At 43.5% G+C, this 26119-nt stretch overlaps 1 protein-coding gene across 1 annotated transcript in view; it reads right to left on the reverse strand.

Moving 5' to 3' along the window:
* Positions 1 to 26119, reverse strand: part of mbip (MAP3K12 binding inhibitory protein 1) — a gene marked incomplete at its 5' end in the record, with an annotated part of 28739 nt that overhangs the window by 2083 nt on the left and 537 nt on the right. The window contains 7 exons of the mRNA XM_084310316.1: positions 10769 to 10866; positions 14826 to 14987; positions 16281 to 16346; positions 17669 to 17765; positions 20583 to 20843; positions 23863 to 23979; positions 24221 to 24287. Coding sequence (XP_084166442.1) covers positions 10769 to 10866; positions 14826 to 14987; positions 16281 to 16346; positions 17669 to 17765; positions 20583 to 20843; positions 23863 to 23979; positions 24221 to 24287 — 868 coding nt within the window. The remainder of the gene's footprint in view (positions 1 to 10768; positions 10867 to 14825; positions 14988 to 16280; positions 16347 to 17668; positions 17766 to 20582; positions 20844 to 23862; positions 23980 to 24220; positions 24288 to 26119) is intronic.

Raw genomic sequence — 26119 nt, forward strand, 5'->3', positions numbered from 1 at the left:
ACAGTACAACATAAAGAAGTTTGGAATCCAACCAGAGAGCAAATGTAACAGTGAAGTTCAATAGTGATACACAATGTACAGGTGATTAAACTGGGTATACGATATGTAAATCGGTAGTACTGAGTAATAGTGCTAATCAGATGTATAGAGTTGTAGTATTAATATGTACAGTGATGCAGGTATGAAGACACTATGGTAGTAAGTCATACTGGCCAGAAGTAGAACTAGTAAGAGTAGGTAAGGGATATGTACAGATATAGATAGAGTATCTACAGATATGTAAAAGGACTATGTGCAGGTATGTACAGACAGATGTGGATAGATGTATTATTATCATAAAGGACACAGTGGTGGGTATCATATCTGTCATAAAGGACACAGCATGGGTATCATATCTGTCATAAAGGACTAGGTATGGGAATTGATAAGATTTTACCGATTCCATTATCGATTCGATTCCCTTATCGACGACAATACATTGGAATCTTCTTTGGGTTATTGAAAAGCGCTATATAAATAAAATGAATTTATTATTATTATTATTGAATCGAATCTAATGAAAAACTACCCCCTGCACACAGAAGTCACTGTGAATGTATTGCAGCGTGCTCATGAATATGTGTTTGTATGCATACATAGTACAAAGCAAGAGGAAAGTATGCAACTACTCATCTTTTCCTGATCAATATGTGTGGACCATGTTATTTGGAGGACCACCAAACACAGACAAATCACACTCGACGCAGCAGAACATTTGCTAGGTCAAATCGCAGGGTGAGGATTTCATGTAGACCACTTAATCAAAGCTTGAATTCGAACAGGTGCTTCAGATAAATGTAGCCTTGCTCGAGCGCACGGAGGAAATAAACGCACATCCGCGAGTAATAATAACAAACAAATGAGCTGCCGTAAATAAATCCCTACGATTGTCTTCTGCGGAGCAGCAGACCTACTGCAGAGGACACAAGGAAAATAACCATCTCTAGTTCAACACCGATATATATCTCGTCTATATATCTATATTTATTGTAGCGTATAATTTAACCGACAGGACCTACAGACCCTCATCTGCACCGTTTATTTTTCTCATATTTTTATATTCAGTTAATTATATTGTTTACAATGTTTATTTTTCTCATATTTCTTTTTATATTCAGAGTTAACCGTTAACTGCCCATACCTGTACCTCCCCTCCCCCTATACATGTCTTTCTACTATCACCCTGCCCATACCTGTACCTCCCCCCTCCCGCTATGACGCCCTGAATTCCCCCCCCCCCCCCCACGAGGAACAATAAAAAGGAACATCTTACGCTTTTATCCACGAGGCCAAAAAAGACTTTCACCGTAATCTCGAGTAACAACCTGGTGAATCCCTTTTTTGTTTCCGAGTCGCTCTGTAATTACAGCCCGGAGGAGGAGCCTCTCTGGGGGGGTTCTGCTGCTCAGGGGAGGAGCCACTGGGGCCCGGAGGAGGAGCCTCTCTGGGGGGTTCTGCTGCTCAGGGGAGGAGCCACTGGGGCCCGGAGGAGGAGCCTCTCTGGGGGGTTCTGCTGCTCAGGGGAGGAGCCACTGGGGCCCGGAGGAGGAGCCTCTCTGGGGGGTTCTGCCGCTCAGGGGAGGAGCCACTGGGGCCCGGAGGAGGAGCCTCTCTGGGGGGTTCTGCCGCTCAGAGGAGGAGCCACTGGGGCCCGGAGGAGGAGCCTCTCTGGGGGGGTTCTGCCGCTCTTCAACCACACACTTCCAGAAACTAGTTCCAGAAATGGCGGCGGCGAAGAAAAAGAAAAAGAAGAAAAAGAAAAAGAAAAAGAAAAAGAAGAAAAAGAAAAAGAAATAGTAATATAATGTACAGGTGATTAAACTGGGTATAAAATATATAAATTAGTACTCCGGAGTAATAGTGCTAATCAGATGCGTGTACAGAGTTGTAGTATTAATATGCATCGTTAATATTATTTCATTTTTTACTTAAGATCAATTTAAGGGGAACGTACAGGAGTAGTTTTTAAGTCTTTATGAAGGAAGATTATAAAAAAAAGAGAAATAAAAGGGGAATGTTCAGTCAGTGTTGTTATTCTCACTTGTCTCTCAGAGAGAGCAGACTTGATTTAGCTGTGACTAGCTGGTGTTCCCCGGAGCGCCCTGATGGCAGCCCGTGACTCTAAACCCCCCCCCCCCTCCCCCACCAACGGGGTCTCCCTCCCTCCCTCCCTCTCCCTCCCTCCATCCCCCAGTTGATCGCCCACAGGGTCTGGATGATTGTCAGGTCAGGAGTGTTTTAAGCTTCAGAAAGATCCCAACAACCTAAACGTGCTTTCTTCTCCGTTTGGGGGGGATGGTAGATTATCTCTCTCTCTCTCTCTCTCTCTCTCTCTCTCTCTCTCTCTCACGACAGAGGTGAATGGAATGCTTGGGAAATAAGAACCACTTAGGAAGAAAAAGGGTATTCCACCGAAATGTACTTATAGGTCGTTCTGCAGAAGAAAATCTTTTCCACAAGATAAGCTCAAGTTAAGGAAAATGGAATCCTATGAATTGCAGTGGCTGAGATGGTTGAAAGAAAATGTACCTATAGACCTGTCCCCGACTAAGGATTTGTATGGTCTACTATGATTGGCCAAAACTAACTTTTTAGTCACTTTCACGGTGTTTCACAATGTTTGCAGAGCTGTGTGTGTGTTCTGTATTATAGCTGTGGAGACAATGGTGTGGCTCAGTTGGCAGACACTACTTGTAGTCCAACATGGAAAAAAAATAGTTTGTGTTTCTACACACTGTAGTTTGTAGTTTATTACACGCTAAACATCGCCCATTTCCTAGATAATTCAGTCTTTTCCCATAGATCGCGAGATAAAACGCGGTATATGCAATAAGCCCAAACCGTTCTGGTTGATCCCATGAAACCCCAAATACTCCCAAATCAAAGGTATATAGTATAGCGTTGTGAAGGCACATGTGTATATGGTATATACTATATATATACTATATACCATACCATATACACATGTGCCTTCACAACGCTTGGTTTATGTCGGTAAAGTAAGCCACTGTGATCGTTACAGAAACATGTTTCAGGTTCGGTAAAATAGACATGGGGGGGGTCCTTACCTCAGCCAGAAGGTAATCTAAAAATTATAATTCCAATGATCCCATCGGCGATCGCGATTACTCGTTTATAGATCACTGTTACACGCAATTTAAAGGTGGCTACAAGGCTCATTCTGATAGTGGCTTTGGTAAATCAGATCACGCGTCAATCTTTCTTTCACCAAAGTACAAACAGAGAATCAAAAGTACTCCCGTAGTCTCGCGAGAGGTGCAGAAATGGGATTTGACGTCAGAGGAGACGCTCCGGTCTGTGTTTCACTGCACAGACTGGAATGTGTTCCGCGACACAGATAACATTAATGTCTACACGGAAACAGTGCTGGACTATGTTTGTACTATGGTGGAAGAAACAATCCCCACTACCAAAATGAGAGTTTACCCAAATCAAAAACCCTGGGTAGACAAATCCGTCCGTGAAGCTCTGAGAGAGCGCACCAAAGCATACAACGACGGCCTAGTGGCAGGCAACATGAATGACCACAAGGTGGCGCGATACAACGTAAGGAGGACAGTGTCAGAGGCCAAACGGCGCTACAGGGATAAAATTGAACTCCAGTTTGAACAAGCTGACTCTAGAGCTATGTGGCAGGGGCTCAAAACGATGACAGACTACAAAGGCGCCTCCCTCAAACTGAACAGTGACATCTCCTTAGCAAATGACCTCAATACCTTCTATGCGAGGTTTGATGCTGGTAATAACAACACCAGCTCACAAGCCACGGCAATGGGGGGGGGGGGGTCGGCTGCTGATGGAGGTGCAGTGTTCAGGGTAACAGAGCATGAGGTGAGGCGGACCTTTAAAAAAGTGAATATCAGGAAGGCAGCAGGTCCGGACGGCATCCCCGGCCGCGTCCTAAAAGTCTGTGCCGACCAACTGGCCCCAGTATTCACTGACATATTTAACCTGTCCTTAGAACAGGCTGTCATCCCCACCTGCCTGAAGAAGTCCACCATCATCCCTGTACCCAAAAAATCCAAGCCTGCTTGCCTCAACGACTACCGCCCTGTAGCTCTCACCTCCATAGCCATGAAGTGCTTTGAGAAGCTAGTAAAGGGCTACATCTGCTCCTCCCTCCCCATCAACATGGACCCCCTGCAATTTGCATACCGCCCCAACAGGTCCACGGAGGACGCCATAGCCCATGTGCTGCACACAGCAGCATCACACCTGGACAAGAGGCAGGGGAACTATGTGAGAATGCTATTCATCGACTACAGCTCGGCATTCAATACCATAGTCCCCTCCAAACTCATAGCCAAGCTCAGGGACCTGGGCTTGAACTATGACCTCTGCCAGTGGGTCTTGGACTTCCTGACGGGCAGACCCCAGGTGGTGAGAGCAGGCAACTGCACCTCCTCATCCATCACCCTCAACATAGGGGCCCCCCAGGGCTGTGTTCTGAGTCCCCTCCTCTACTCCCTGTACACACACGACTGTGTGGCTCAGCGGAGTAGCAATACAATCATCAAATTTGCTGACGACACAGTGGTGGTGGGCCTGATCTCTGCCAACGACGAGAGGGCCTACCTGGAAGAGGTCAAGGTCCTGGCGGGATGGTGCCAGGAAAACAGCCTCTCCCTGAACGTCAGCAAAACAAAGGAGATGATTGTGGACTTCAGGAGGTCGGGGGTCAAGGACTACAGCCCCCTCAGCATCGACGGGGCACCGGTTGAGAGAGTCAACAGCTTTAAGTACCTCGGAGCCTACATATCCGAGGACTTGACATGGACCACACACATTGACAGTGTTGTGAAGAAGGCACGACAACGCCTCTACTTCCTCAGGCGCCTAAGGAAGTTCCAAGTCAGTCAGAAGATCCTTAAGAACTTCTACTCATGTACAATAGAGAGCATCTTGACCGGCAACATCACCTCCTGGTTTGGGAATAGCACTGCACAAGACCGAAGCAGTAGGGCGGGCCATACTTTTTTTTTTTTGGAAAATCAATCGAGTGGGGTGTCTAAAATACGTGTTTTTTTGTGGGGAATTCAAATATGGGATTATTTTTCTAATCGGATAACTCCTACCTACATTGTTTTGGATTTCAAAATGGCCGATTTGACCATTTTTCACCCCTTGGCCATACATGGATGCCAACATGAATCTGAAGGAAATCATAACATGCAAGGTGTCTAAATGATGTGTTTCTTAATGGGGAATTCAAATATGAGTTCATTTTTGGGATAGAATAACTCTAACCTACATAATTTTGGATTTCAAAATGGCCGATTTGACAATTTTTCACCCCTTGGCCATACATGGATGCCAACATGAATCTGAAGGAAATCCTAACATGCAAGGTGTCTAAATGATGTGTTTCTTAACACTTTGACTGCCTAAAAACGCTTTACAGCGTCATTGCTGGCGATGCTAAAGTTGCCGGGGGACGCTGTACAGCGTCCTTATATCAATATTTCAAAAATCTGCGATCTGATCCATAATGTCCCTCCGCTGGTCTGAGAACCACCAGCAGGACCCACTGAGCTCTCTGGCGGTTCAGGAGCGCCATCTGGTGGCCGATCGCGCAACCGCTTAACAGGAAGCACAGTGGAGGTTGTGCTACATGTCCGTATTGCTTCCGGCCACTCGGGATAGGTTCCGGCATTCTAGCTCGTCACTCTACATAGCGATCGATTGCCAATAACTCGATAAACAACATGATTTGGACGTATATACCATTATACAAGCTGGAGATGGACCGGGTAATAATATATCCCATAATGATAAAATTTCTACTCGACGATGATCGCCCAACGGCGCGCGGAGACTGGGGTGAGTTTCAGCGTGTAACGTTACCATCTTCGATACTAACTGCTTTTATCAACATTTGACCCACATTAGATGATTGGTATAACGCTGCCCACGGAATTATAAACGCCCCCTCGCCCATCCGGTCAACATCAGATGACGTGTAGTAACTTCTAGAAGTACGTCTAGTTGGAATTTTTTATATCGCGCTGATTGCCATCAAACTGTATTTCATCATCAATATAATGCATTTGGGGCTATATATCACGTTCTGGAGAAAGTTGCAGAAAGAGATGAAAACATACTTATACATTAGACCATACTTTACTATGAATATGTGAATGAAAAAGTTTAACGTTGCTACACAATGAACAATACATATAGGACTTTGAATGGGCCCTAATAATGGCAATGTAGCAATAGAATTTAAAAAGTTATAGCCCTGCAAAGAAGGGGACTTTCTCCATAGACAAATAGCGCTGGCAATCTATGGTATATCATTAATTTAACCCATGGCAGCCAAAGTGTTAATGGGGAATTCAAATATGAGGTCATTTTTGGGATAGGATAACTAACCTGCATAATTTTGGATTTCAAAATGGCAGATTTTACCATTTTTCACCCCTTGGCCATACATGGATGCCAACATGAATCTGAACATTAACTGTTGCTGCAGCAAAGACAAAAAGATTCCTGTGAAAGATATTGCCTACATCAAGGGACAGAGGGAAAAGGTTGGAAGTAAAGGACCACACCAAATGGCTGGAGCTGATCTGCCTGAGCACAAGAGACAGGTGAAAACATTGGAAAGGCAGGGGATGGAAAAGAAGGCAGAGAAAAGGAGAAGGGGCAAAGAAGAAAGCTTTGCAGCAGCAGACAAGGTTGCCAGGAAGGATTTTGAGAGCTTCCTTACAGTCCCTGAAGTTGAGCTCATTCCTGAAACTGACCCTGCAGCTTCAGCAAAGCTACGGAAAAATTATGATGAGATTCCAAACATCGCCCTTGCTAGTGTAAGGTATGGCATAGGTCTAAGGCCAACTGCAGCTATAGCAACTGCAGCTCTGATTGATGCAGGACTCATCTTAGAAGATGACACAAGTAAAGTGATTGATAAGAACAAGGTTAAGAGAGCACAAGAAAAGTTGATGCAAGAGCTGGGGGAAGAGTTTGAGGAGAAGTGCAGGGAGGAGGGGGGGATCTCCTGTATCCTCTTTGATGGGCGGATTGACATGACCAATGTGATGATGGAAGCTGAGGGCAGTGACCAATCTTTTCCTGCAAAGATCAAGGAAGAACACTATAGTGTTGCTAGTGAGCCTGGCAGCAACTATCTGTTCCACTTTACACCAGAGAAAGCAACTAAAGAGGAGTCCCATGCAGAGAAGATTGCTAAAGTCCTGTTTGCCTGGCTGAAGGAGAGAGGTTCTGATAAGACCTTGTGGGCCATTGGAGGAGACTCGACCAATGTCAACACTGGAGTGAAGGCAGGTGTAATGCGGAAGCTGGAGCTGCACCTGGGGAGAAAGCTGGTCTGGTTGTTGTGCAACCTGCACACTGGTGAACTTCCACTGCGCCGTCTCATTGTTGAAGTTGATGGGGCTACTCTGTCAGACAACAAATTGTCTGGGCCAATAGGACAGCTCCTTGATTCTGTTACAGACTTGGAGATCAATCCTAACTTCACCAGGATCTTTCTTGGCCCTCCGCTGATCAAGCTGCCTGAGAAGATCATTCAAGATCTCTCAACTGATCAACACTATGGCTATAAGCTGGTCTGTGCAATCAGGGATGGAGTGCTTTCTGCAAGGCTGGCTCTGCTGGAGATTGGACCGGTAAACCACAGCCGCTGGCTCACCACAGCAAACAGACTCCTCAGGCTCTGGGTGTCAAAGCATCAACTTAAAAGAAAGAACCTGAATAATCTACAATGCATTGTGGAATTCATCATTGGAGTGTATTATCCATGTTGGTTCAACATGAAGGTCAAGCACTCCTGGATCGAAGGGCCTAGGCACATCCTGTTTCAGCTGGACTGCCTCAAGTCTCAGAGGAAGGAGGTGCTGGATGTTGTGATGCCAACTGTGAGAAGATCTGCTTGGTATGCCCACAGTGAAGCCATCCTCCAAACACTGCTGTGCTCTGAGGATCAAAAAGAGAGAATTGAGGGGGTGGAGAGAATCCTGGCCATCAGGGGAGAGGGGGATCCAGACACTCAGCTGGGAGACTCCTGTGTCAGGATCAGAAGAACACCTCACATCAATAGTGACGCTTCCAGCATTGGTGGCTTAATCAGCTGGTCAGAAGATTTGTCAGAGCCACCTCTCACCTGCTCCCTAAGCACCTCCGAGGTGAAGAACTTCATCAACACCCCCATGGAGGTTCTCGACTGGCCTTGCCACACACAAAGCATCGAGAGGGTTGTTAAAATGGTGACTGAGGCCTCTGCTAAGTACTTTTCATAAGAAAAAAGGGATAGAGGGATCAGGGCTCAGGAGACCAGCAGGAGGCTGATGTCCAAGAATGAATCCAAGCAGGACTTGTGCAACCTGATCAAATTTAAGAAGATATATGATTGATGGAGCCCCATGGATTTTCTCAATAGGCTACATTGAGACGTTTGTTAAAATGGTTACAGAGGTTTCTGCTGAGTAGTTCTGGAAAGAGCTCACCTATTTATGGCTGACGTTGACTTTAAGTTTGTGTTTGTAGGTTGGTGGCTAAAGCAGTACAGTAGGAGATCTTGCCATCCAAGAATGAGTCCAATCAAGATATTGGAACCTGGCAAAGTTCAAGAAGTCAGGAAATCGAGATTTAGCACTTAGGTGTTTGTGTGTATTACAAATACAATTTATTATTGTTAGTATTATTATTATTGATCTTTGGAGTTGTATCCAGTTATATACAGTTCACTTGTTAATAAATTTGATGGCTTTGTCATTATAAATGATTTCCCATATATTTTTTATCTTTGCAATTTTGTAATACAATACCAATGGGTTCAAATGGTAAAATCAGCCTTTTTGAAATCCAAGATTATGCAGGTTATATTTATCCTATCCCAAAAATGACCTCATATTTGAATTCCCCATTAAGAAACACATCATTTAGACATATTGCATGTTAGGAATTCCTTCAGATTCATGTTATCATCCATGTATGGCCAAGGGGTAAAAAATGGTAAAATCGGCCATTTTGAAATCCAAAATGATGTAGGTTAGAGTTATCCTATCCCAAAAATGAACTCATATTTGAATTCCCCATTAAGAAACACATAATTTAGACACCTTATATGTTAGGATTTCCTTAAGATTCATGTTGGCATCCATGTATGGCCAAGGGGTGAAAAATGGTCAAATCGGCCATTTTGAAATCCAAAACAATGTAGGTAGGAGTTATCCGATTGTAAAAATAATCCCATATTTGAATTCCCCACAAAAAACACGTATTTTAGACACCCCACTCGATTGATTTTCCAAAAAAAAAAAAAGTATGGCCCGCCCTACCGAAGCAGACTACAAAGAGTGACACGTTCAGCCGAACGCACAATTGGAGGGGGGCTCCCCACCCTCCAGAACATTTACAACAAGCGTTGCAAGGGCAAGGCTAAGAGAATCATTAAAGACTCCAGTCACCCGAACAACTGCCTCTTTGAACTGCTGCGGTCAGGCAAGCGATACCAGAGTCTCAAGGCGAGCACAGAAAGACTCAGAAGAAGCTTCTATCCCCAGGCCATCAGGCTGCTAAACGAACAATGAATGAACACTACACAACAACCACCACCAAACACACATAGCACACACATCCACACGCACACACTCACTTTAAACAAACACACTGTAGCACCCACTCCACACACTTTATAGCACACACCCACTTTAAACAAACACACTGTAGCACCCACTCCCCACACTTTATATTTATTGATGAAGGATTGCACTACAACTCGTACACCTTACTGTAAATTGTACCTAAATTGTACCTCATCCCATTTCTGCTTTGCACTAGATAGTACTGTACATTAGTACACTGCATAGTATTGTATATTATATGGTAACTCAGAACATTGTACATATGTCTATACCGAACACTGTGACCTCATTTTCTTCTTCTAAATTACATGCTATATTATGTTATTTGATACGATCTTGTCTAGCACAGTCTCTGGAGCGTAACAGTAAGAAGCATTTTGTATGAAAGTATTCTGTACTTCTGTATGACAACTATTAAAGAAACTTGAAACTTATATGTAATAGACCTGTCTCAAACCCTGCCCCTTTTCTTGATCCTCCAATCACAGCTGTCGCTTACCTCTGACTTCCTCGTACAAACTTTGTTTGTACGAGGAAGTCAGAGGTAAGCGACAGCTGTGATTGGAGGATCAAGAAAAGAGGGCAGGGTTTTGAGACAGGTCCATTACACATGTTTACGGGACACTATGTTTTGAGGCGAGCAGATCTGCTAGCGATTGCTTTGCAAGAGCTCCTGCCCCTCAGAGTGAGTCCAGTTCAGTCATCGCCTGTCCTGTTCCCTTTCTATCAGAGTTCAAACGGTAGACGATACTGCCACCTGGTGAGATTCGATCAGCATTGCTATTCCAACGTATGTAGCTGTGCCACAGTGATTCAGAGAGCTCTGGCAGAGTGTGTAAAACGGGGATCAAAGGAAAAAGATCAAACGATCTAATAACGAGTATACTCGTGATTGGCGGCCAATGAGTTAATGTCTGATTTAACTTAATAGGTACACCCCACAGCCAAAATAGATTAATTGCGAATATCTTCATGTTGAGCTATAGATTGTGGATGAATAAGCACAGAAAGGTACACCATGCCAATGTTCATGCTTTATTATAACGAGCGAATGAGAGGAAGTGAAGCACAGTGCATCCAATAAACAAGGCCGGCGAACTAACCGTGGACTGGAAGTACTCGGGTGAAAGTCCCTCCAACTCCAGAATACGATCCTCTAGCTTCTTCAGCCGCTGGTAGACACTCGTAGGCGCCGGACCCGCTGCAAAACAGAACCCCCGGTGAACGGAGCGAATAGATAGATCAGAACCTGTCCAGATGACCAGGCGCCCTCAACGGTTTTCACCAGGTGAGGTCCTTGGTGAAGGATCACCACCTGCTGCTCATGCTTTTAACAGAGCCGCTTTTATCCAAAGCGCTTTACAATTATGTTCCTCACATTCACCGTGCAAGGTGCCGACCAGCTCACAGGGCTGTACGCTAAGCTTTTTCACTAGGGGCACAGTTGCCCCTAAATGAGAAAATTAGGGGCACAGAATATTTTTTAGGGGCACATTTTTCTTAACAATTTTACCATTATAGTGCAAAAAAAATATGTTCCTCCTGCCTCATTACTGTGGTCCTTTTATTTAACATTTAAGTGCTTTTGTTTTCAGGTTTGTATCTTTTATAATGAACCAACTGAGAAAGTGTGTAAATCACTAATAGTACAAAAACAACAAACTGTGTGTGTGCGCGCGCGCGCGCGCGCTTGTGTAGTGCTCCTTGAATGAGATCACCACAACACACACACCATTGCATTAATCAGGAGGACAAGAAACTCTGCATACCTTTGTTTCACAATGAAAAGTGCTTTATAATTAAATGAATTATTATTATTGTAAATAACCCCATGAAAGGTTTATTATTTTTATGGGTAATTACCCGCTTCATATTTGTGATGTTACTGGTTTCAGGGTGTGCCTAAAGTGATCAATGTGTTGGGCCGTTTATAGAGATCTATGCCAATTAATGTTTATGTATATCCGGGACTTTTTTTATAAGAATTGAGAGGCCTACTACGGTATTTGTATGTGACCTTTATTTTGAAAACAGTGTTGCGACGCAACCTTGTTTAAGTTTGCGCTTTTGACAGTGAAATGTTCAGTTCAACTTAGCTCGAAGGAAAGACTAATCAAAAAGGTTTAATTGACCCGTATGAGGCTCTTACGGTCGGACTTTGATTGTTTATAGAAGAGGAATGTAATACTATGCAAAACGAGAAATAAACAGTGATTTTACCAGCAGTAAGTTGCAAGCCACTTTCATACGAGGAACCGTGACAATTATTAGACATCTTATTTGCATATTGTCTCATTATTAGATAGATAGATAGATAGGTAGGTTGATACTTTATTGTCCCCGGAGGGAAATTTAAGTAGACAGTATTTAAGTATTGAAAAACGTCCTAATAGTGGGCGACTCACCTAATACATGGCTGAACGTTAGAAGTGTCCGTGTCCCCGTCATTGTAATCATCACTGCCAGATCCGACTTAATTTAATCGGCTATGGTCTCTTATCATCTCTCCACATCGGACATGGTTGTCATAAGATGGACTGATATCCGCTCCATTCTTCTTGCAGAGCAAAATTAGCGGCTTAAACTTATTGAAAGGAAGTTCTTCTTTGGCGATGCAATAGCCCACATTCAGTTTCGATTAGATTGTTCGCTAGGAATTATGGGATTTGGTGTTGGATGTATGGACTCTACGCAGACGGGACATGGTATTTAATCGCACGATGGACTACAACTACCAAGTATAATAGCGTGGCCCAGATTCACGTCACAGTACACGCAGCTACGCAGTAAATTCATTCATCGCCGACAGATTTTTTCATAGCACCGCAACATTATGTCGCACTGTACAGCCCTGGTTGTAGGCTAATGTTTTTTTAAAAATGTATCAAATTTGTATGGATTAATTTAGGAGTGAAATGCGAATGAAGGGTTGAAATCACTACTCGCAAGGTTGCCCCCAAATATTATTTACCACTCGCACGGGCCAAATTAAAGGGCAGTTTGCGATAACCTCGTCGCAGTGTACAGCCCTGATGTAGTGTGCAGTAACTAATTGTACTTGTAGGGCTGTCAACGAATATTCTATATTGAAATTAATAATAGACTTATAAAAAAAGAATAATAATAATTATATTAGATTGTGAAAAAAACAGTGGTTAGTGGTTAACATACCGTTGTATTCGTTCGGTACACAGCCGTTCGGTACGGTACACACTGAAACAGTTCGGTACGGATACGTGTACCTTTACACCCCTAGTGTGTATGAATCAGAGAGAGTCTCTGCTCCAGGTGAGTGAACCGTCATTAATGTGTATGAATCAGAGAGTGTCTCTGCTCCAGGTGAGTGAACCATCATTAATGTGTATGAATCAGAGAGTGTCTCTGCTCCAGGTGAGTGAACCATCATTAATGTGTATGAATCAGAGAGTGTCTCTGCTCCAGGTGAGTGAACCGTCATTAATGTGTATGAATCAGAGTGTCTCTGCTCCAGGTGAGTGAACCATCATTAATGTGTATGAATCAGAGAGTGTCTCTGCTCCAGGTGAGTGAACCATCATTAGTGTGTATGAATCAGAGAGTGTCTCTGCTCCAGGTGAGTGAACCATCATTAATGTGTATGAATCAGAGTGTCTCTGCTCCAGGTGAGTGAACCGTCATTAATGTGTATGAATCAGAGAGTGTCTCTGCTCCAGGTGAGTGAACCATCATTAATGTGTATGAATCAGAGAGTGTCTCTGCTCCAGGTGAGTGAACCATCATTAATGTGTATGAATCAGAGAGTGTCTCTGCTCCAGGTGAGTGAACCATCATTAATGTGTATGAATCAGAGTGTCTCTGCTCCAGGTGAGTGAACCGTCATTAATGTGTATGAATCAGAGAGTGTCTCTGCTCCAGGTGAGTGAACCATCATTAATGTGTATGAATCAGAGAGTGTCTCTGCTCCAGGTGAGTGAACCATCATTAATGTGTATGAATCAGAGTGTCTCTGCTCCAGGTGAGTGAACCATCATTAATGTGTATGAATCAGAGAGTGTCTCTGCTCCAGGTGAGTGAACCATCATTAATGTGTATGAATCAGAGTGTCTCTGCTCCAGGTGAGTGAACCATCATTAATGTGTATGAATCAGAGAGTGTCTCTGCTCCAGGTGAGTGAACCATCATTAGTGTGTATGAATCAGAGAGTGTCTCTGCTCCAGGTGAGTGAACCATCATTAATGTGTATGAATCAGAGAGTGTCTCTGCTCCAGGTGAGTGAACCGTCATTAATGTGTATGAATCAGAGAGTGTCTCTGCTCCAGGTGAGTGAACCATCATTAATGTGTATGAATCAGAGAGTGTCTCTGCTCCAGGTGAGTGAACCATCATTAATGTGTATGAATCAGAGAGTGTCTCTGCTCCAGGTGAGTGAACCATCATTAATGTGTATGAATCAGAGAGTGTCTCTGCTCCAGGTGAGTGAACCATCATTAATGTGTATGAATCAGAGAGTGTCTCTGCTCCAGGTGAGTGAACCATCATGAGCCCTGGCTCATCGGGAGCAGTTAGGAGTTTTAAGTGTCTTTGCTCAAGGACACTTCGACGTGCTGCCCGGGAGGAGCGGGAATCGAACCGGGAAGCTTCCGATTGCCAGACGACCTGCTCCAGGTGTCCTGAGCCACTTGTCGCCCCCCGTCTGTACAAATGTATGTAGGCTATAGTTGAACGAGCGCGAATTCACACACTACAAAAAATGTCACTTTAAAAATACATAACTGGATAATGTGTATATTGTATATTATTATTTTATTGTACATAGTGTTACAATGCTTCTTAGCGTAGCACTGTATTATATTGTATTGTATTTTATTCTTATTACTTATCATGTCTATTTTATTATCTATTCTATCTTATTGTATTTTTGCACAATCAAGGCGGCTGAGCTGTAACTTTGTTCTGATGGTTCTGACCTGATGGTTCTGACCTGATGGTTCTAACCTGATGGTTCTAACCTGATGGTTCTGACCTGATGGTTCTGACCTGATGGTTCTGACCTGATGTGGTTCTAATGGTTCTAATCTGATGGTTCTGACCTGATGGTTCTGACCTGATGGTTCTAACTGAGGTGGTTCTGATGGTTCTAACCTGATGGTTCTAACCTGAGGTGGTTCTGATGGTTCTAACCTGATGGCAGCCTCAGATGGGCCTCGATGTTCTGCAGGCGCTCCTCCACGCCGGGGTTCCCACAGTCCCTGGCGACCTCTGACCTCTGCTGGTCCACAGGCTCCCCCTGACCCGCCCCCGCGCCGCGGGTCTGGGGCCCGTAGGTGTTCACCACCCGCGTCACTGCCGGGTCAGAACACACTCTATTCATTTATACAACAAGCAGGTCCGACCAAGCATTGTGATCAGTGGTGGTGCACCAGATATCGGCCCATATGGTCGTTATTTTACACATCGGTCGATATCAAAATAGGGCAGATTTCTTTATTTTTTCGTTTTACATTTTCTATCCAACATGTTTTGGTCGTTAATTGTTTAAATTTGTTTAAGCTCTTTATTTGATTATCATAAAAAAGTGTTTTCTATACAGAGATATCGACATCGGCCAGAACAGCAATATTAACCCTTTCACTGCCACACAACAGAAGGTTAGCCCTTTGCTATCACACAACCGACGGCGATGCTCCATCATTAGCTCCGCAAATGCTAATGATGGAGCATCGCCGTCGGTTGTGTGTGATAGTAAAGGGCTAACCTTCTGTATTGTCACAGTGAAAGGGTTAACAGGCTGTCCTGTGGCAGTGAAAGGGTTAATTATTGATCCCCTTGGGGACATTCGGGTGTCATAGCAACATGGGGGAGGGGAGGTACAGGTATGGGCAGGGTAATAGTAGAAATACATAAATATAGGCAATAAAATGTTATCTGAAAATAAGATTGAGGAATAATAAACAGTCGGTGTAAACAATATAATTAACTCTGAATATAAGAATGAGACAAATAAACAGTGTAACCAATATAATAAACTCTGAATATAAGAATGAGAAAAATAAACAGTGTAACCAATATAATTAACTCTGAATATAAGAAAAATAAACAGTGTAACCAATATAATTAACTCCGACTATAAGAAAAATAAACAGTGTAACCAATATAATTAACTCTGAATATAAGAAAAATAAACAGTGTAACCAATATAATTAACTGACTATAAGAAAATAAAACAGTGTAACAAATATAATTAACTCTGAATATAAGAAAAATAAACAGTGTAACCAATATAATTAACTCCGACTATAAGAAAAATAAACAGTGTAACCAATATAATTAACTGACTATAAGAATATGAGAAAAATAAACAGTGTACCCAATAGAATTAACTCTTGCCTATAAGAATGAGAAAAATAAACAGTGTAACCAATATAATTAACTCTGACTATAAGAAAAATAAACAGTGTAACCAATATAATTAACTGACTATAAGAATATGAGAAAAATAAACCGTGTACCCAATATAATTAACTGGCTATAAGAATATGAGGAAAATAAACCGTGTAAACAAGGTGCAGATGAGGGTCTGTGTGACACACAGACACAGGGTCTGAATCAAACGATCAATATAATTAATATGCTCACCTTTCACGTGGCTCTTAAACCCGGGGTACGGCGTGAACACAGCGTCTGTCCTGGCACAGCTGTTTTCTACGACAGAGAAAACCACTCTTTAACTTGTTGGAAGTTTGTAAGATGGAAATTATTGCAAAGATTTTTTTTTTTATAAAAAGCATATTTCTATGGCCAATATTGACTATAGCCTATTTTCAGACGCATTTCTGGAAGAGTGTGATCTGTAGATGGATTCATCAGTGGCTGCCACAATGGAAAAACACCCTAAATCAAGATAAGATATGATATTCCTTTATTGAGCCCCTTGGGGAAATTCAGGCACCATAGCAGCATGGGGGAGGGGCAGGGGGGAGGGGGAGGGGGGGGTACAGGTGGCAGAAGACATGATACAGGTCATATAATTATAGTACAGTGGAGAAGTAAACATAAAAATATAATCAAAATAGCCAGTGTAAACAACATAACAATATAATTAACTCTGGACATGCGCCTATGGGCAAGTAGGCAGTGTAAACAGGTCAAGGTGCAAGATGAGGGTATTATATTATATGTACGCCCTCTGTTATATTTGCCCTACAATAAATATAGTTACAATATATATAATCTAATAACTAATATCCAATCTAATATATATAAAATCAAAAAATGCTAAATATATGCTCTGATGAAGTAAGTATACAGTATACACATAAGGTGCAGTATTATAATATACTAAGGCTATGTTCACACTGCAAGCCTTAATGCTCAATTCTGATTTATTGCTCATATAAAGAAATTTTTATTTGACATTATTTGTTTAAATGTGGCCAATATCAGATTCCAGTGTGAACTGGTCACGCTCCTGAACTGCAAATGAACAATAAATAAGATGGACGTGAACACGGAGGACACTGAGTCACCGTTTATGGTTTAATGTATATATGAGCAGTGGAGGCCAACTAATTAAAACAAAGTCAGACCTGCATCAGATTTTAAGACCACATATGAAAATATCAAGATTCCATGTGATTTGTGCCGTTCACCCAGATCCGAGTCAGATATGAGCAAATAAGAAATCTGATTTGGGCCACTTTTTGCCTGCAGTGTGAACGTAGCCTAAAAGAGGGGGGAGCCATAAGAATAATCTGCTTAGAATAAACAAACAAAAACAAACAAGTGGTGTTTTTTCTGAGCCGAGTCGGTTCTGTTTGGAGGCCGTTAGCTACTTCAGCCGGCCCTCTCGCCCCCCGTGCAAATCAGCACTCTCACAAACATTGGCAATCTGTGTCCACCCCCTCCCCCACCATCTCCCCCCTCCACCACCATCTCCCCCCTCCACTCCCTCCCCCACCATCTCGCCCCTCCACCCTGCCCCCCACCATCTCCCCCCTCTCCCCCCACCTGGCTCCCATCCTCACCCTGATTGCAGTCGATCACGTTGCAAAACTCCCGCACGTTGTTTTCATTGATCTCCATCTGCTTGCGTTCCATAAATGCAGATATCCGCCGGTCGATCTATGATGGGGGCGAGAAAGAGAGAGAGAGAGCGAGAGACACTGAGAACCCAGGTGACGAGAGAGAGAGAACCCAGGTGACGAGAGAGAGAGAGAGAGAGAGAGAGAGAGAGAGAACCCAGGTGATGAGGGAGAGAGACACCGAGAACCCAGGTGACGAGAGAGAGAGAGAGAGAGAGAGAGAGAGAGAGAGAGAGAGAGAGAGAGAACCCAGGTGATGAGAGAGAGAGAGAGAGAGAGAGAGAACCCAGGTGATGAGAGAGAGAGAGAGAGAGAGAACCCAGGTGATGAGGGAGAGAGAGAGAGAGAGAGAGAGAGAACCCAGGTGATGAGAGAGGAGAGAGAGAGATAGAAAGAGACAGACAGACAGACACTGAGAACCCAGGTGACGAGAGAGAGAGAGAGCGATAGAGAGAGAGAGAGAGAGAGAGAGAGAGAACCCAGGTGATGAGGGAGAGAGACACCGAGAACCCAGGTGACGAGAGAGAGAGAGAGAGAGAGAGAGAGAGAGAGAGAGAGAGAGAGAGAGAGAACCCAGGTGATGAGAGAGAGAGAGAGAGAGAGAGAGAGAACCCAGGTGATGAGAGAGAGAGAGAGAGAGAGAACCCAGGTGATGAGAGAGGAGAGAGAGAGATAGAAAGAGACAGACAGACAGACACTGAGAACCCAGGTGACGAGAGAGAGAGAGAGCGATAGAGAGAGAGAGAGAGAGAGAACCCAGGTGATGAGGGAGAGAGAGAGAGAGAGAACCCAGGTGATGAGAGAGGAGAGAGAGAGAGAGAGAGAACCCAGGTGATGAGAGAGAGGAGAGAGAGAGATAGAAAGAGACAGACAGACAGACACTGAGAACCCAGGTGACGAGAGAGAGAGAGAGCGATAGAGAGAGAGAACCCAGGTGACGAGAGAGAGATAGAGAGAGAGAGAACCCAGGTGACGAGAGAGAGAGATAGAGAGAGAGAGAGAGAGAGAGAGAGAGAACCCAGGTGACGAGAGAGAGAGAGAGAGAGAGAGAGAGAACCCAGGTGACGAGAGAGAGAGAGAGAGAGAGAGAGAGAGAGAGAGAGAGAGAGAGACACTAGAACCCAGGTGACGAGCGCGTGACACTTCTCAGCCGCTGGACTGACGGAAGCCGTCGATAAGATAATAAACTCAGGGTCGATTCGCAAACCGTATAATGCCGATAAAACGACAACAACAACAACAACAACAACAACAACAACAGCGGACGAGGCGTGGGGCAGAATATGTAATGGAACGATCTATGAAATTATTCCAGGTAAAATGTAAAAAGAAGGGGGGGGGGGGGGGGGGTAAATTGCTTACTACGACAAAACGACCGATGACAAACACCGCCCGCTCGGCTGCTGAGGATAAAGGTACAACAACGGAACCAGACTCTGCCCCCGTTCTTCATCCACATGCAATCTCAGAGTAATGAGCATCCACTTCATGAGAACATCAAGGGCCCAGCCCCCCCCCTCCCCCCCCTCTCTCTCTCTCAAAGCCCCACCTGGTCTGCCTCACCAGACCGCAGCCGTGAAGGACCCCCTCCCCCCCTCCCCCCCCCCCCTCTCTCCTAAACTGGGTTATCAGGTCTCTCGACTAAGCATTTGATTCGCCGCCTCGACTCAATGTGCACATACTTGGGCGCAATTACTTATCATTATTTTCAACCGCTTGACGGAAACTAAGAGAGAGAGAGAGAGAGAGAGAGAGAGAGAAATACAGAGAGAGAAAGAGACAGAGAGAGAGAGAGAGAGAGAGAAATACAGAGAGAGAGAGAGCGAGACACAGAGGAGAGAGCGAGACACAGAGGAGAGAGAGACACAGAGAGAGAGAGAGAGAGAGAGAGAGAGAGAGAGAGAAAGAGAGACGGAGAGAGAGACAGAGAGAGAGAGAGCGAGACACAGAGGAGAGAGAGACACAGAGAGAGAGAGAGAGAGAGAGAGAGAGACGGAGAGAGAGACAGAGAGAGAGAAAGAAAGACAAGAGAGAGAGAGCGAGACACAGAGGAGACAGAGACACAGAGAGAGAGAGACTAGAGAGAGACAGAGAGAGAGAGAGAGAGACGGAGAGAGAGACAGAGAGAGAGAGAGAAAGACAGAGACACAGAGGAGAGAGACACAGAGAGAGACACAGAGAGAGACACAGAGAGAGACACAGAGAGAGACACAGAGAGAGAAAGACAGAGAGACACAGAGAGAGACACAGAGAGAGAAAGACAGAGAGACACAGAGAGAGACACAGAGAGAGAAAGACAGAGAGACACAGAGAGAGACACAGAGAGAGAAAGACAGAGAGACACAGAGAGAGACACAGAGAGAGAAAGACAGAGAGACACAGAGAGAGACACAGAGAGAGAAAGACAGAGAGACACAGAGAGAGACACAGAGAGAGAAAGACAGAGAGACACAGAGAGAGACACAGAGAGAGAAAGACAGAGAGACACAGAGAGAGACACAGAGAGAGAAAGACAGAGAGACACAGAGAGAGACACAGAGAGAGAAAGACAGAGAGACACAGAGAGAGACACAGAGAGAGAAAGACACAGAGACACAGAGAGAGACACAGAGAGAGAAAGACAGAGAGACACAGAGAGAGACACAGAGAGAGAAAGACAGAGAGACACAGAGAGAGACACAGAGAGAGAAAGACAGAGAGACACAGAGAGAGACACAGAGAGAGAAAGACAGAGAGACACAGAGAGAGACACAGAGAGAGAAAGACACAGAGAGACACAGAGAGAGACACAGAGAGAGAAAGACAGAGAGACACAGAGAGAGACACAGAGGAGAGAGAGACACAGAGAGAGACCCACCTCCGACTTGGCAGCTCTGATCTGCACCGTGAGGTCATCAACCTGCGACTTGTACCCGTGCGACTCCGGCGGCACGTTCCCGGGAGCGGCGGCGGGCGGGAGGCGCTCGGGAGGATCCGTCATCATCATCTTCTCTTCTCCCCGTGAGACGGAGGAGGAGGAGGTGGTGGTGTCTCCGCTGGTCCCCCCCGACACGCGGTGCTTCACGGGGGGCCGCCGGTCCTCTGCCTCCGCCAGCGTCTTCAGGCTCTCCGCCACGGCCTGAGGGGGGGGAGGGGGGTGGGGGGGGGGGGGGGTGGGTATCGTTAGGATACTACTACTCTTATCGATACTGCTTAACGGTTCTTTTTTATTTAGCAAAGAAATTTAAATGTATTAAGAACAGAATCGACATTGCTTTATTATTCTTTTATACAACTATATTACTGCACAATTGCCAACTTTTTTATCAATTAATACAAGCAGTCAGATAAATTAACTATTTTGGGACTTTCTATTTTATTTAGAAAGTTCTTAAATCAGAATGTCCCACCCAATATACCCAGCTGTTAAAAACGGTTCAATACTCCATGTTATCAGTAGAGGCTGTGTGTCTTGGTGCGCTCCGGGTTCTGTTTACGGTTTGCGTTTTGAGCGTGTGAGCTTGCCGTAGGCGATGATGTCACACTCGAACGTCAACACGGGAAGAGTTTTAACACACGGTGGTGGAAGCTGGATGCCCGATATAAAGAAACAAATAACCAATAAATATGAAGTTATATTTGAACCTCTGTTGTCAAGCCTTGTCAATATAACCCACCCCCTTTTCTCACGAATGGAACTGGTGTCGTGGAGTCCGCTTTGAGCGTTTTCCAGGGTTAGCGGCAAACGCTAGTCAGCTTAGCCTATTTATTACTAGTTAGCACACAAACACATGGGGCACACGCTGATATCTGTGAAAACAGCTCTGATTATCCTAAGACTGGTAAAATAGATTCCTTACCTCAGATCAGATGTTGTACAAAAAGATTATTCCAATTCCTCATCGCCATTCCAAATATCGATCGCGTTTATTGATTCAGCGCTGGGTACTGGAAATATGTATTCAACGCTGTTTTGCGGCTCGGCAATGACTTGGATCTTCTCGGATGGCTTGCTGGAGAAGTAAAATGAGGAAACTGGATTCCCCCCCCCCATGTGTTTCATTCAGTCTAATCCAATGGGGTGCAGTACAACAGGGAAAGACGATAGGGGCGGTATTTTCCCAATGGAGCTCAGAGAGTTTGCAGCACTAACGTGAGACTAGATTGATGAAATATGAATTCAAATCGCTAATAATTTTTTTTTAAACTGACAAAAAAAACCTATTTGTCGTCGCTGGCACTCAACGGTCGGCATGAACTAACGACATATAGCGTCGTTGGCACTCAAAGTGTTAATGTAATGAACGAACGGTCGAACATTCGGGCTCAGCCGTATGTCATTTTCGATGGTTCCAGATTAAATCACAAGAGATTTGACAAATAACATCCAAGTCTCCGTGATTTTTATCAATCGTAGACTGGTACAGCTTTTCTTTTCTTTATTTTCTACATAATTGACTGTATATCTGCAGATTGTAGTGATTGTACATAATTCACACAGAACTGTTGTTGGGAATATTGGTCCCCCCCGAACATTTTAGGGTGTGGCACTTCCTGCCACCGGCAGTCATTCTAGCTTTCCAGTAACGTACTGTAGCTTGTGTTTTGTTTGTGCTGATGAATATTAAAGGAGTTACATTCAGCTTTGCAACACCGCCTCCCACTCCGGTCTCTCAGCACCACAAGATACTATATCTATATCTGTACATATTAATACTATATCTATATCTGTACATATTAATACTATATCTATATCTGTACATATTAATACCATATCTATATCTGTACATATTAATACTATATCTATACATATTAATACTATATCTATATCTGTACCCCTTACCTGCTCTTACACTGCTGGCCAGTATGACTTACTACCATAGTGTCTTTATACCTGTATCACTGTACATATTAATACTATATCTATATCTGTACATATCCCTTACCTACTCTTACTAGTTACTATATCTATATCTGTACATATCCCTTACCTACTCTTACTAGTTACTATATCTGTACATATCCCTTACCTACTCTTACTAGTTACTATATCTATATCTGTACATATCCCTTACCTACTCTTACTAGTTACTATATCTGTACATATCCCTTACCTACTCTTACTAGTTACTATATCTATATCTGTACATATCCCTTACCTACTCTTACTAGTTACTATATCTATATCTGTACATATCCCTTACCTACTCTTACTAGTTACTATATCTATATCTGTACATATCCCTTACCTACTCTTACTAGTTACTATATCTGTACATATCCCTTACCTACTCTTACTAGTTACTATATCTATATCTGTACATATCCCTTACCTACTCTTACTAGTTACGCTGCTGGCCAGTATGACTTACTACCATAGTGTCTTCATACCTGTATCACTGTACATATTAATACTATATCTATATCTGTACATATCCCTTACCTACTCTTACTAGTTACTATATCTGTACATATCCCTTACCTACTCTTACTAGTTACTATATCTATATCTGTACATATCCCTTACCTACTCTTACTAGTTACTATATCTATATCTGTACATATCCCTTACCTACTCTTACTAGTTACGCTGCTGGCCAGTATGACTTACTACCATAGTGTCTTCATACCTGTATCACTGTACATATTAATACTATATCTATATTTGTACATATCCCTTACCTACTCTTACTAGTTACACTGCTGGCCAGTATGACTTAAGTTACTACCATAGTGTCTTTATACCTGTATCACTGTACATATTAATACTACAACTCTGTACATATCCCTTACCTACTCTTACTAGTTACACTGCTGGCCAGTATGACTTACTACCATAGTGTCTTTATATCTGTATCAATGTACATATTAATACTACAACTCTTTACATACATCTGATTAGCATCTCAGTAGTACTAATTTATATATATATATACCCAGTTTAATCTCCTGTACTCTAATCTAAACCCCAGCTTTACCTGTAGTTTACAGATGTGTTGCTGTAAACAGTTTACCTGTAGTTTAGAGATGTGTTGCTGTAAACAGTTTACCTGTAGTTTACAGATGTGTTGCTGTAAACAGTTTACCTGTAGTTTACAGATGTGTTGCTGTAAACAGTTTACCTGTAGTTTACAGATGTGCTGCTGTAAACACTTTACCTGTAGTTTACAGATGTGCTGCTGTAAACAGTTGTAAACGTGAGCAGATGGAGAAGATGGCAGGTCCACGGGGCCAATGTTGACGTTGATTTTCAACACCGCTTCACCTAAATGAATCTTTTAATTGAAAGCAAAACAAAAATACAAAGCGAAATAAGTTGTATGGGCATTGGTTTGTGGGTCAGGGTCACTGTCCTGATGCAACATGTCTCACAGGAAGAGGACAATGGAAGAAAGGCTAACAACAGCTAACAGCTACCGGCTAATGCTAAAAACAATAGCATTCGCCAAACGCCTCGAAGTCAAACTATGCAGCTCAAACATTTACTTTACTAACAACACGGTGCAACAAACCAACCTCCTTTCCGAAGTCTGCGAACAAGCTCAGGATCGCGCACACAGAGTCCCTGTAGTCAGAGAGCTGGCTGCAGGAGGACGGGGGCTGCGAGCAGCTTCATCTTCTCCGCCATGACACTTCCGCATCCGCAGAATACTGCGTTTTGATTGGTTAGGAGGGGAGGGGGATAATGAATGAATGACTGAATGGATGGCTGAAAACTTTATTAACAGATTGCAGAATGGGTCAGTACAGTACAGCTCAATACACACAATTGTTAATGAAGGGGATTACATCAGGGTCCCCCCATTGTCAATTCATAGTGACATTTATGACATACACAACATACATGACATCATGACATTTATGGCATAGGGACATACGTGACATACAGGTATATAGTACTGTTACATTTGTGACATATATGATATGCAAATATACAGTACTGTTACCCAAAGATCCTGACAGAGAGTATATATTATGCGCAGTAGTGGATATGAGCAGACACACGCACCATAATAATAATAATAAAAAGGAGAACATTAATATAGGCAATCAAATTGTATCTGAATTTAAAAACATGAGAAAAATAAACAGTGTAAACATTTCATTTCATTTCAAACCTTTATTTATACCCGTGAAAGCACTGAGGTTTCCCTCATTTACAGTGATGACGAGTTAACAAAGGACACAAATATCATAACAGTTAATAATTACAATGAATTACAATTACTACAATGATGGATTAAAAACAATTACATGATTCAGTACATAGGTCAAGAAACAATATAATTAACTGAATATAACAAATATGAGAAAAGTAAACAGTGTAAAGAAAAGTGCAGATGAAGGTCTGTCATAACAGCAAGATGTGAGTCTGTATAAGTGAACGTCTGTCCATCATAAAACTGCTAAAACAACTTTAATCACTGCAGTGTGTGTGTGTGTGTGTTTGTGTGTGTGTGTGTTTGTGTGTGAGTGCGTGCGTGCGTGCGTGCGTGTGTGTGTGTGTGTGTGCGCGCGTGCGTGTGTGCGTGCGTGCGCATGTGTGTGTGTGTGTGTGTGTGCGTGCGTGCGTGTGTGTGTGTATGCATGCATGCCAGTGTGTGTGTGCATGCGTGTGTGTGTGTGTGTGTGTGTGTGTGTGTGTGTGTTACAGGTTGTTTTTTTTAACCCCAAATGAGATATGCTGTCATGTGAACAAGCAAATCAAACACACCTGCCTGCTGGGCGATCAGAGTGACACAAGTGCAAAGTCTTTACTCGACATTAACTGCATTCTCCGTCATTTCCTTTAAAAGAAAAAGAAAAAAAAAATGGAGAGAGAATGGTCACTCAATTATAAGAACACTGTCCGTCAGGGGGGGGGGGGGGGGGGTGGGGTACGGATGGGGGGGTTTTGGGGGTCGGGATGGGAACCCCTGTCCCCACAATGGTGTATTTCTCTGTGTTTGAGTGACTGTGGGAAACTCTCCCGCCGCCATTCAGACATTTTTCCCCTCCTCATATAATGAGGCTGATGAAGGCGAGGAGAGAGAGGAGGAAGAACAATAGCAGGCAGCGAGAAAGAGCAACCACTCAGCGCTGCAGCTCAACAATGTCCCCCGAAGGGTTAATCATTTTAGGAAGGGGTTTTCATAGACAAGGCTTTCACAGTTTCATTCATTTCTGGGGTGATTTTCTGTTTTTTTTTTCTTTTTCCTCTCTCTCTCTCTCTCTCTCTCTCTCTCTCTCTCTCTCTCTCTCTCTCTCTCTCTCTCTCTCTCTCTCTCTCTCTCTCTCTCTCTCTCTCTCTCTCTCTTTCACTCTCTCTCTTTCTCTTCTCTCTCTTTCACTCTCTCTCTCTCTCCCCTCACTTCTCTGTCTCTCTCTCTCTTGCTGTCTCTCTCACTTCTCTCTCTCTTCTCTCTCTTTCGCTCT

The sequence above is a fragment of the Notolepis coatsorum genome (assembly GCF_963971535.1).
Source record: "Notolepis coatsorum genome assembly, chromosome: 3".
In the NCBI taxonomy this organism is placed as follows: Eukaryota; Metazoa; Chordata; class Actinopteri; order Aulopiformes; family Paralepididae; genus Notolepis; species Notolepis coatsorum.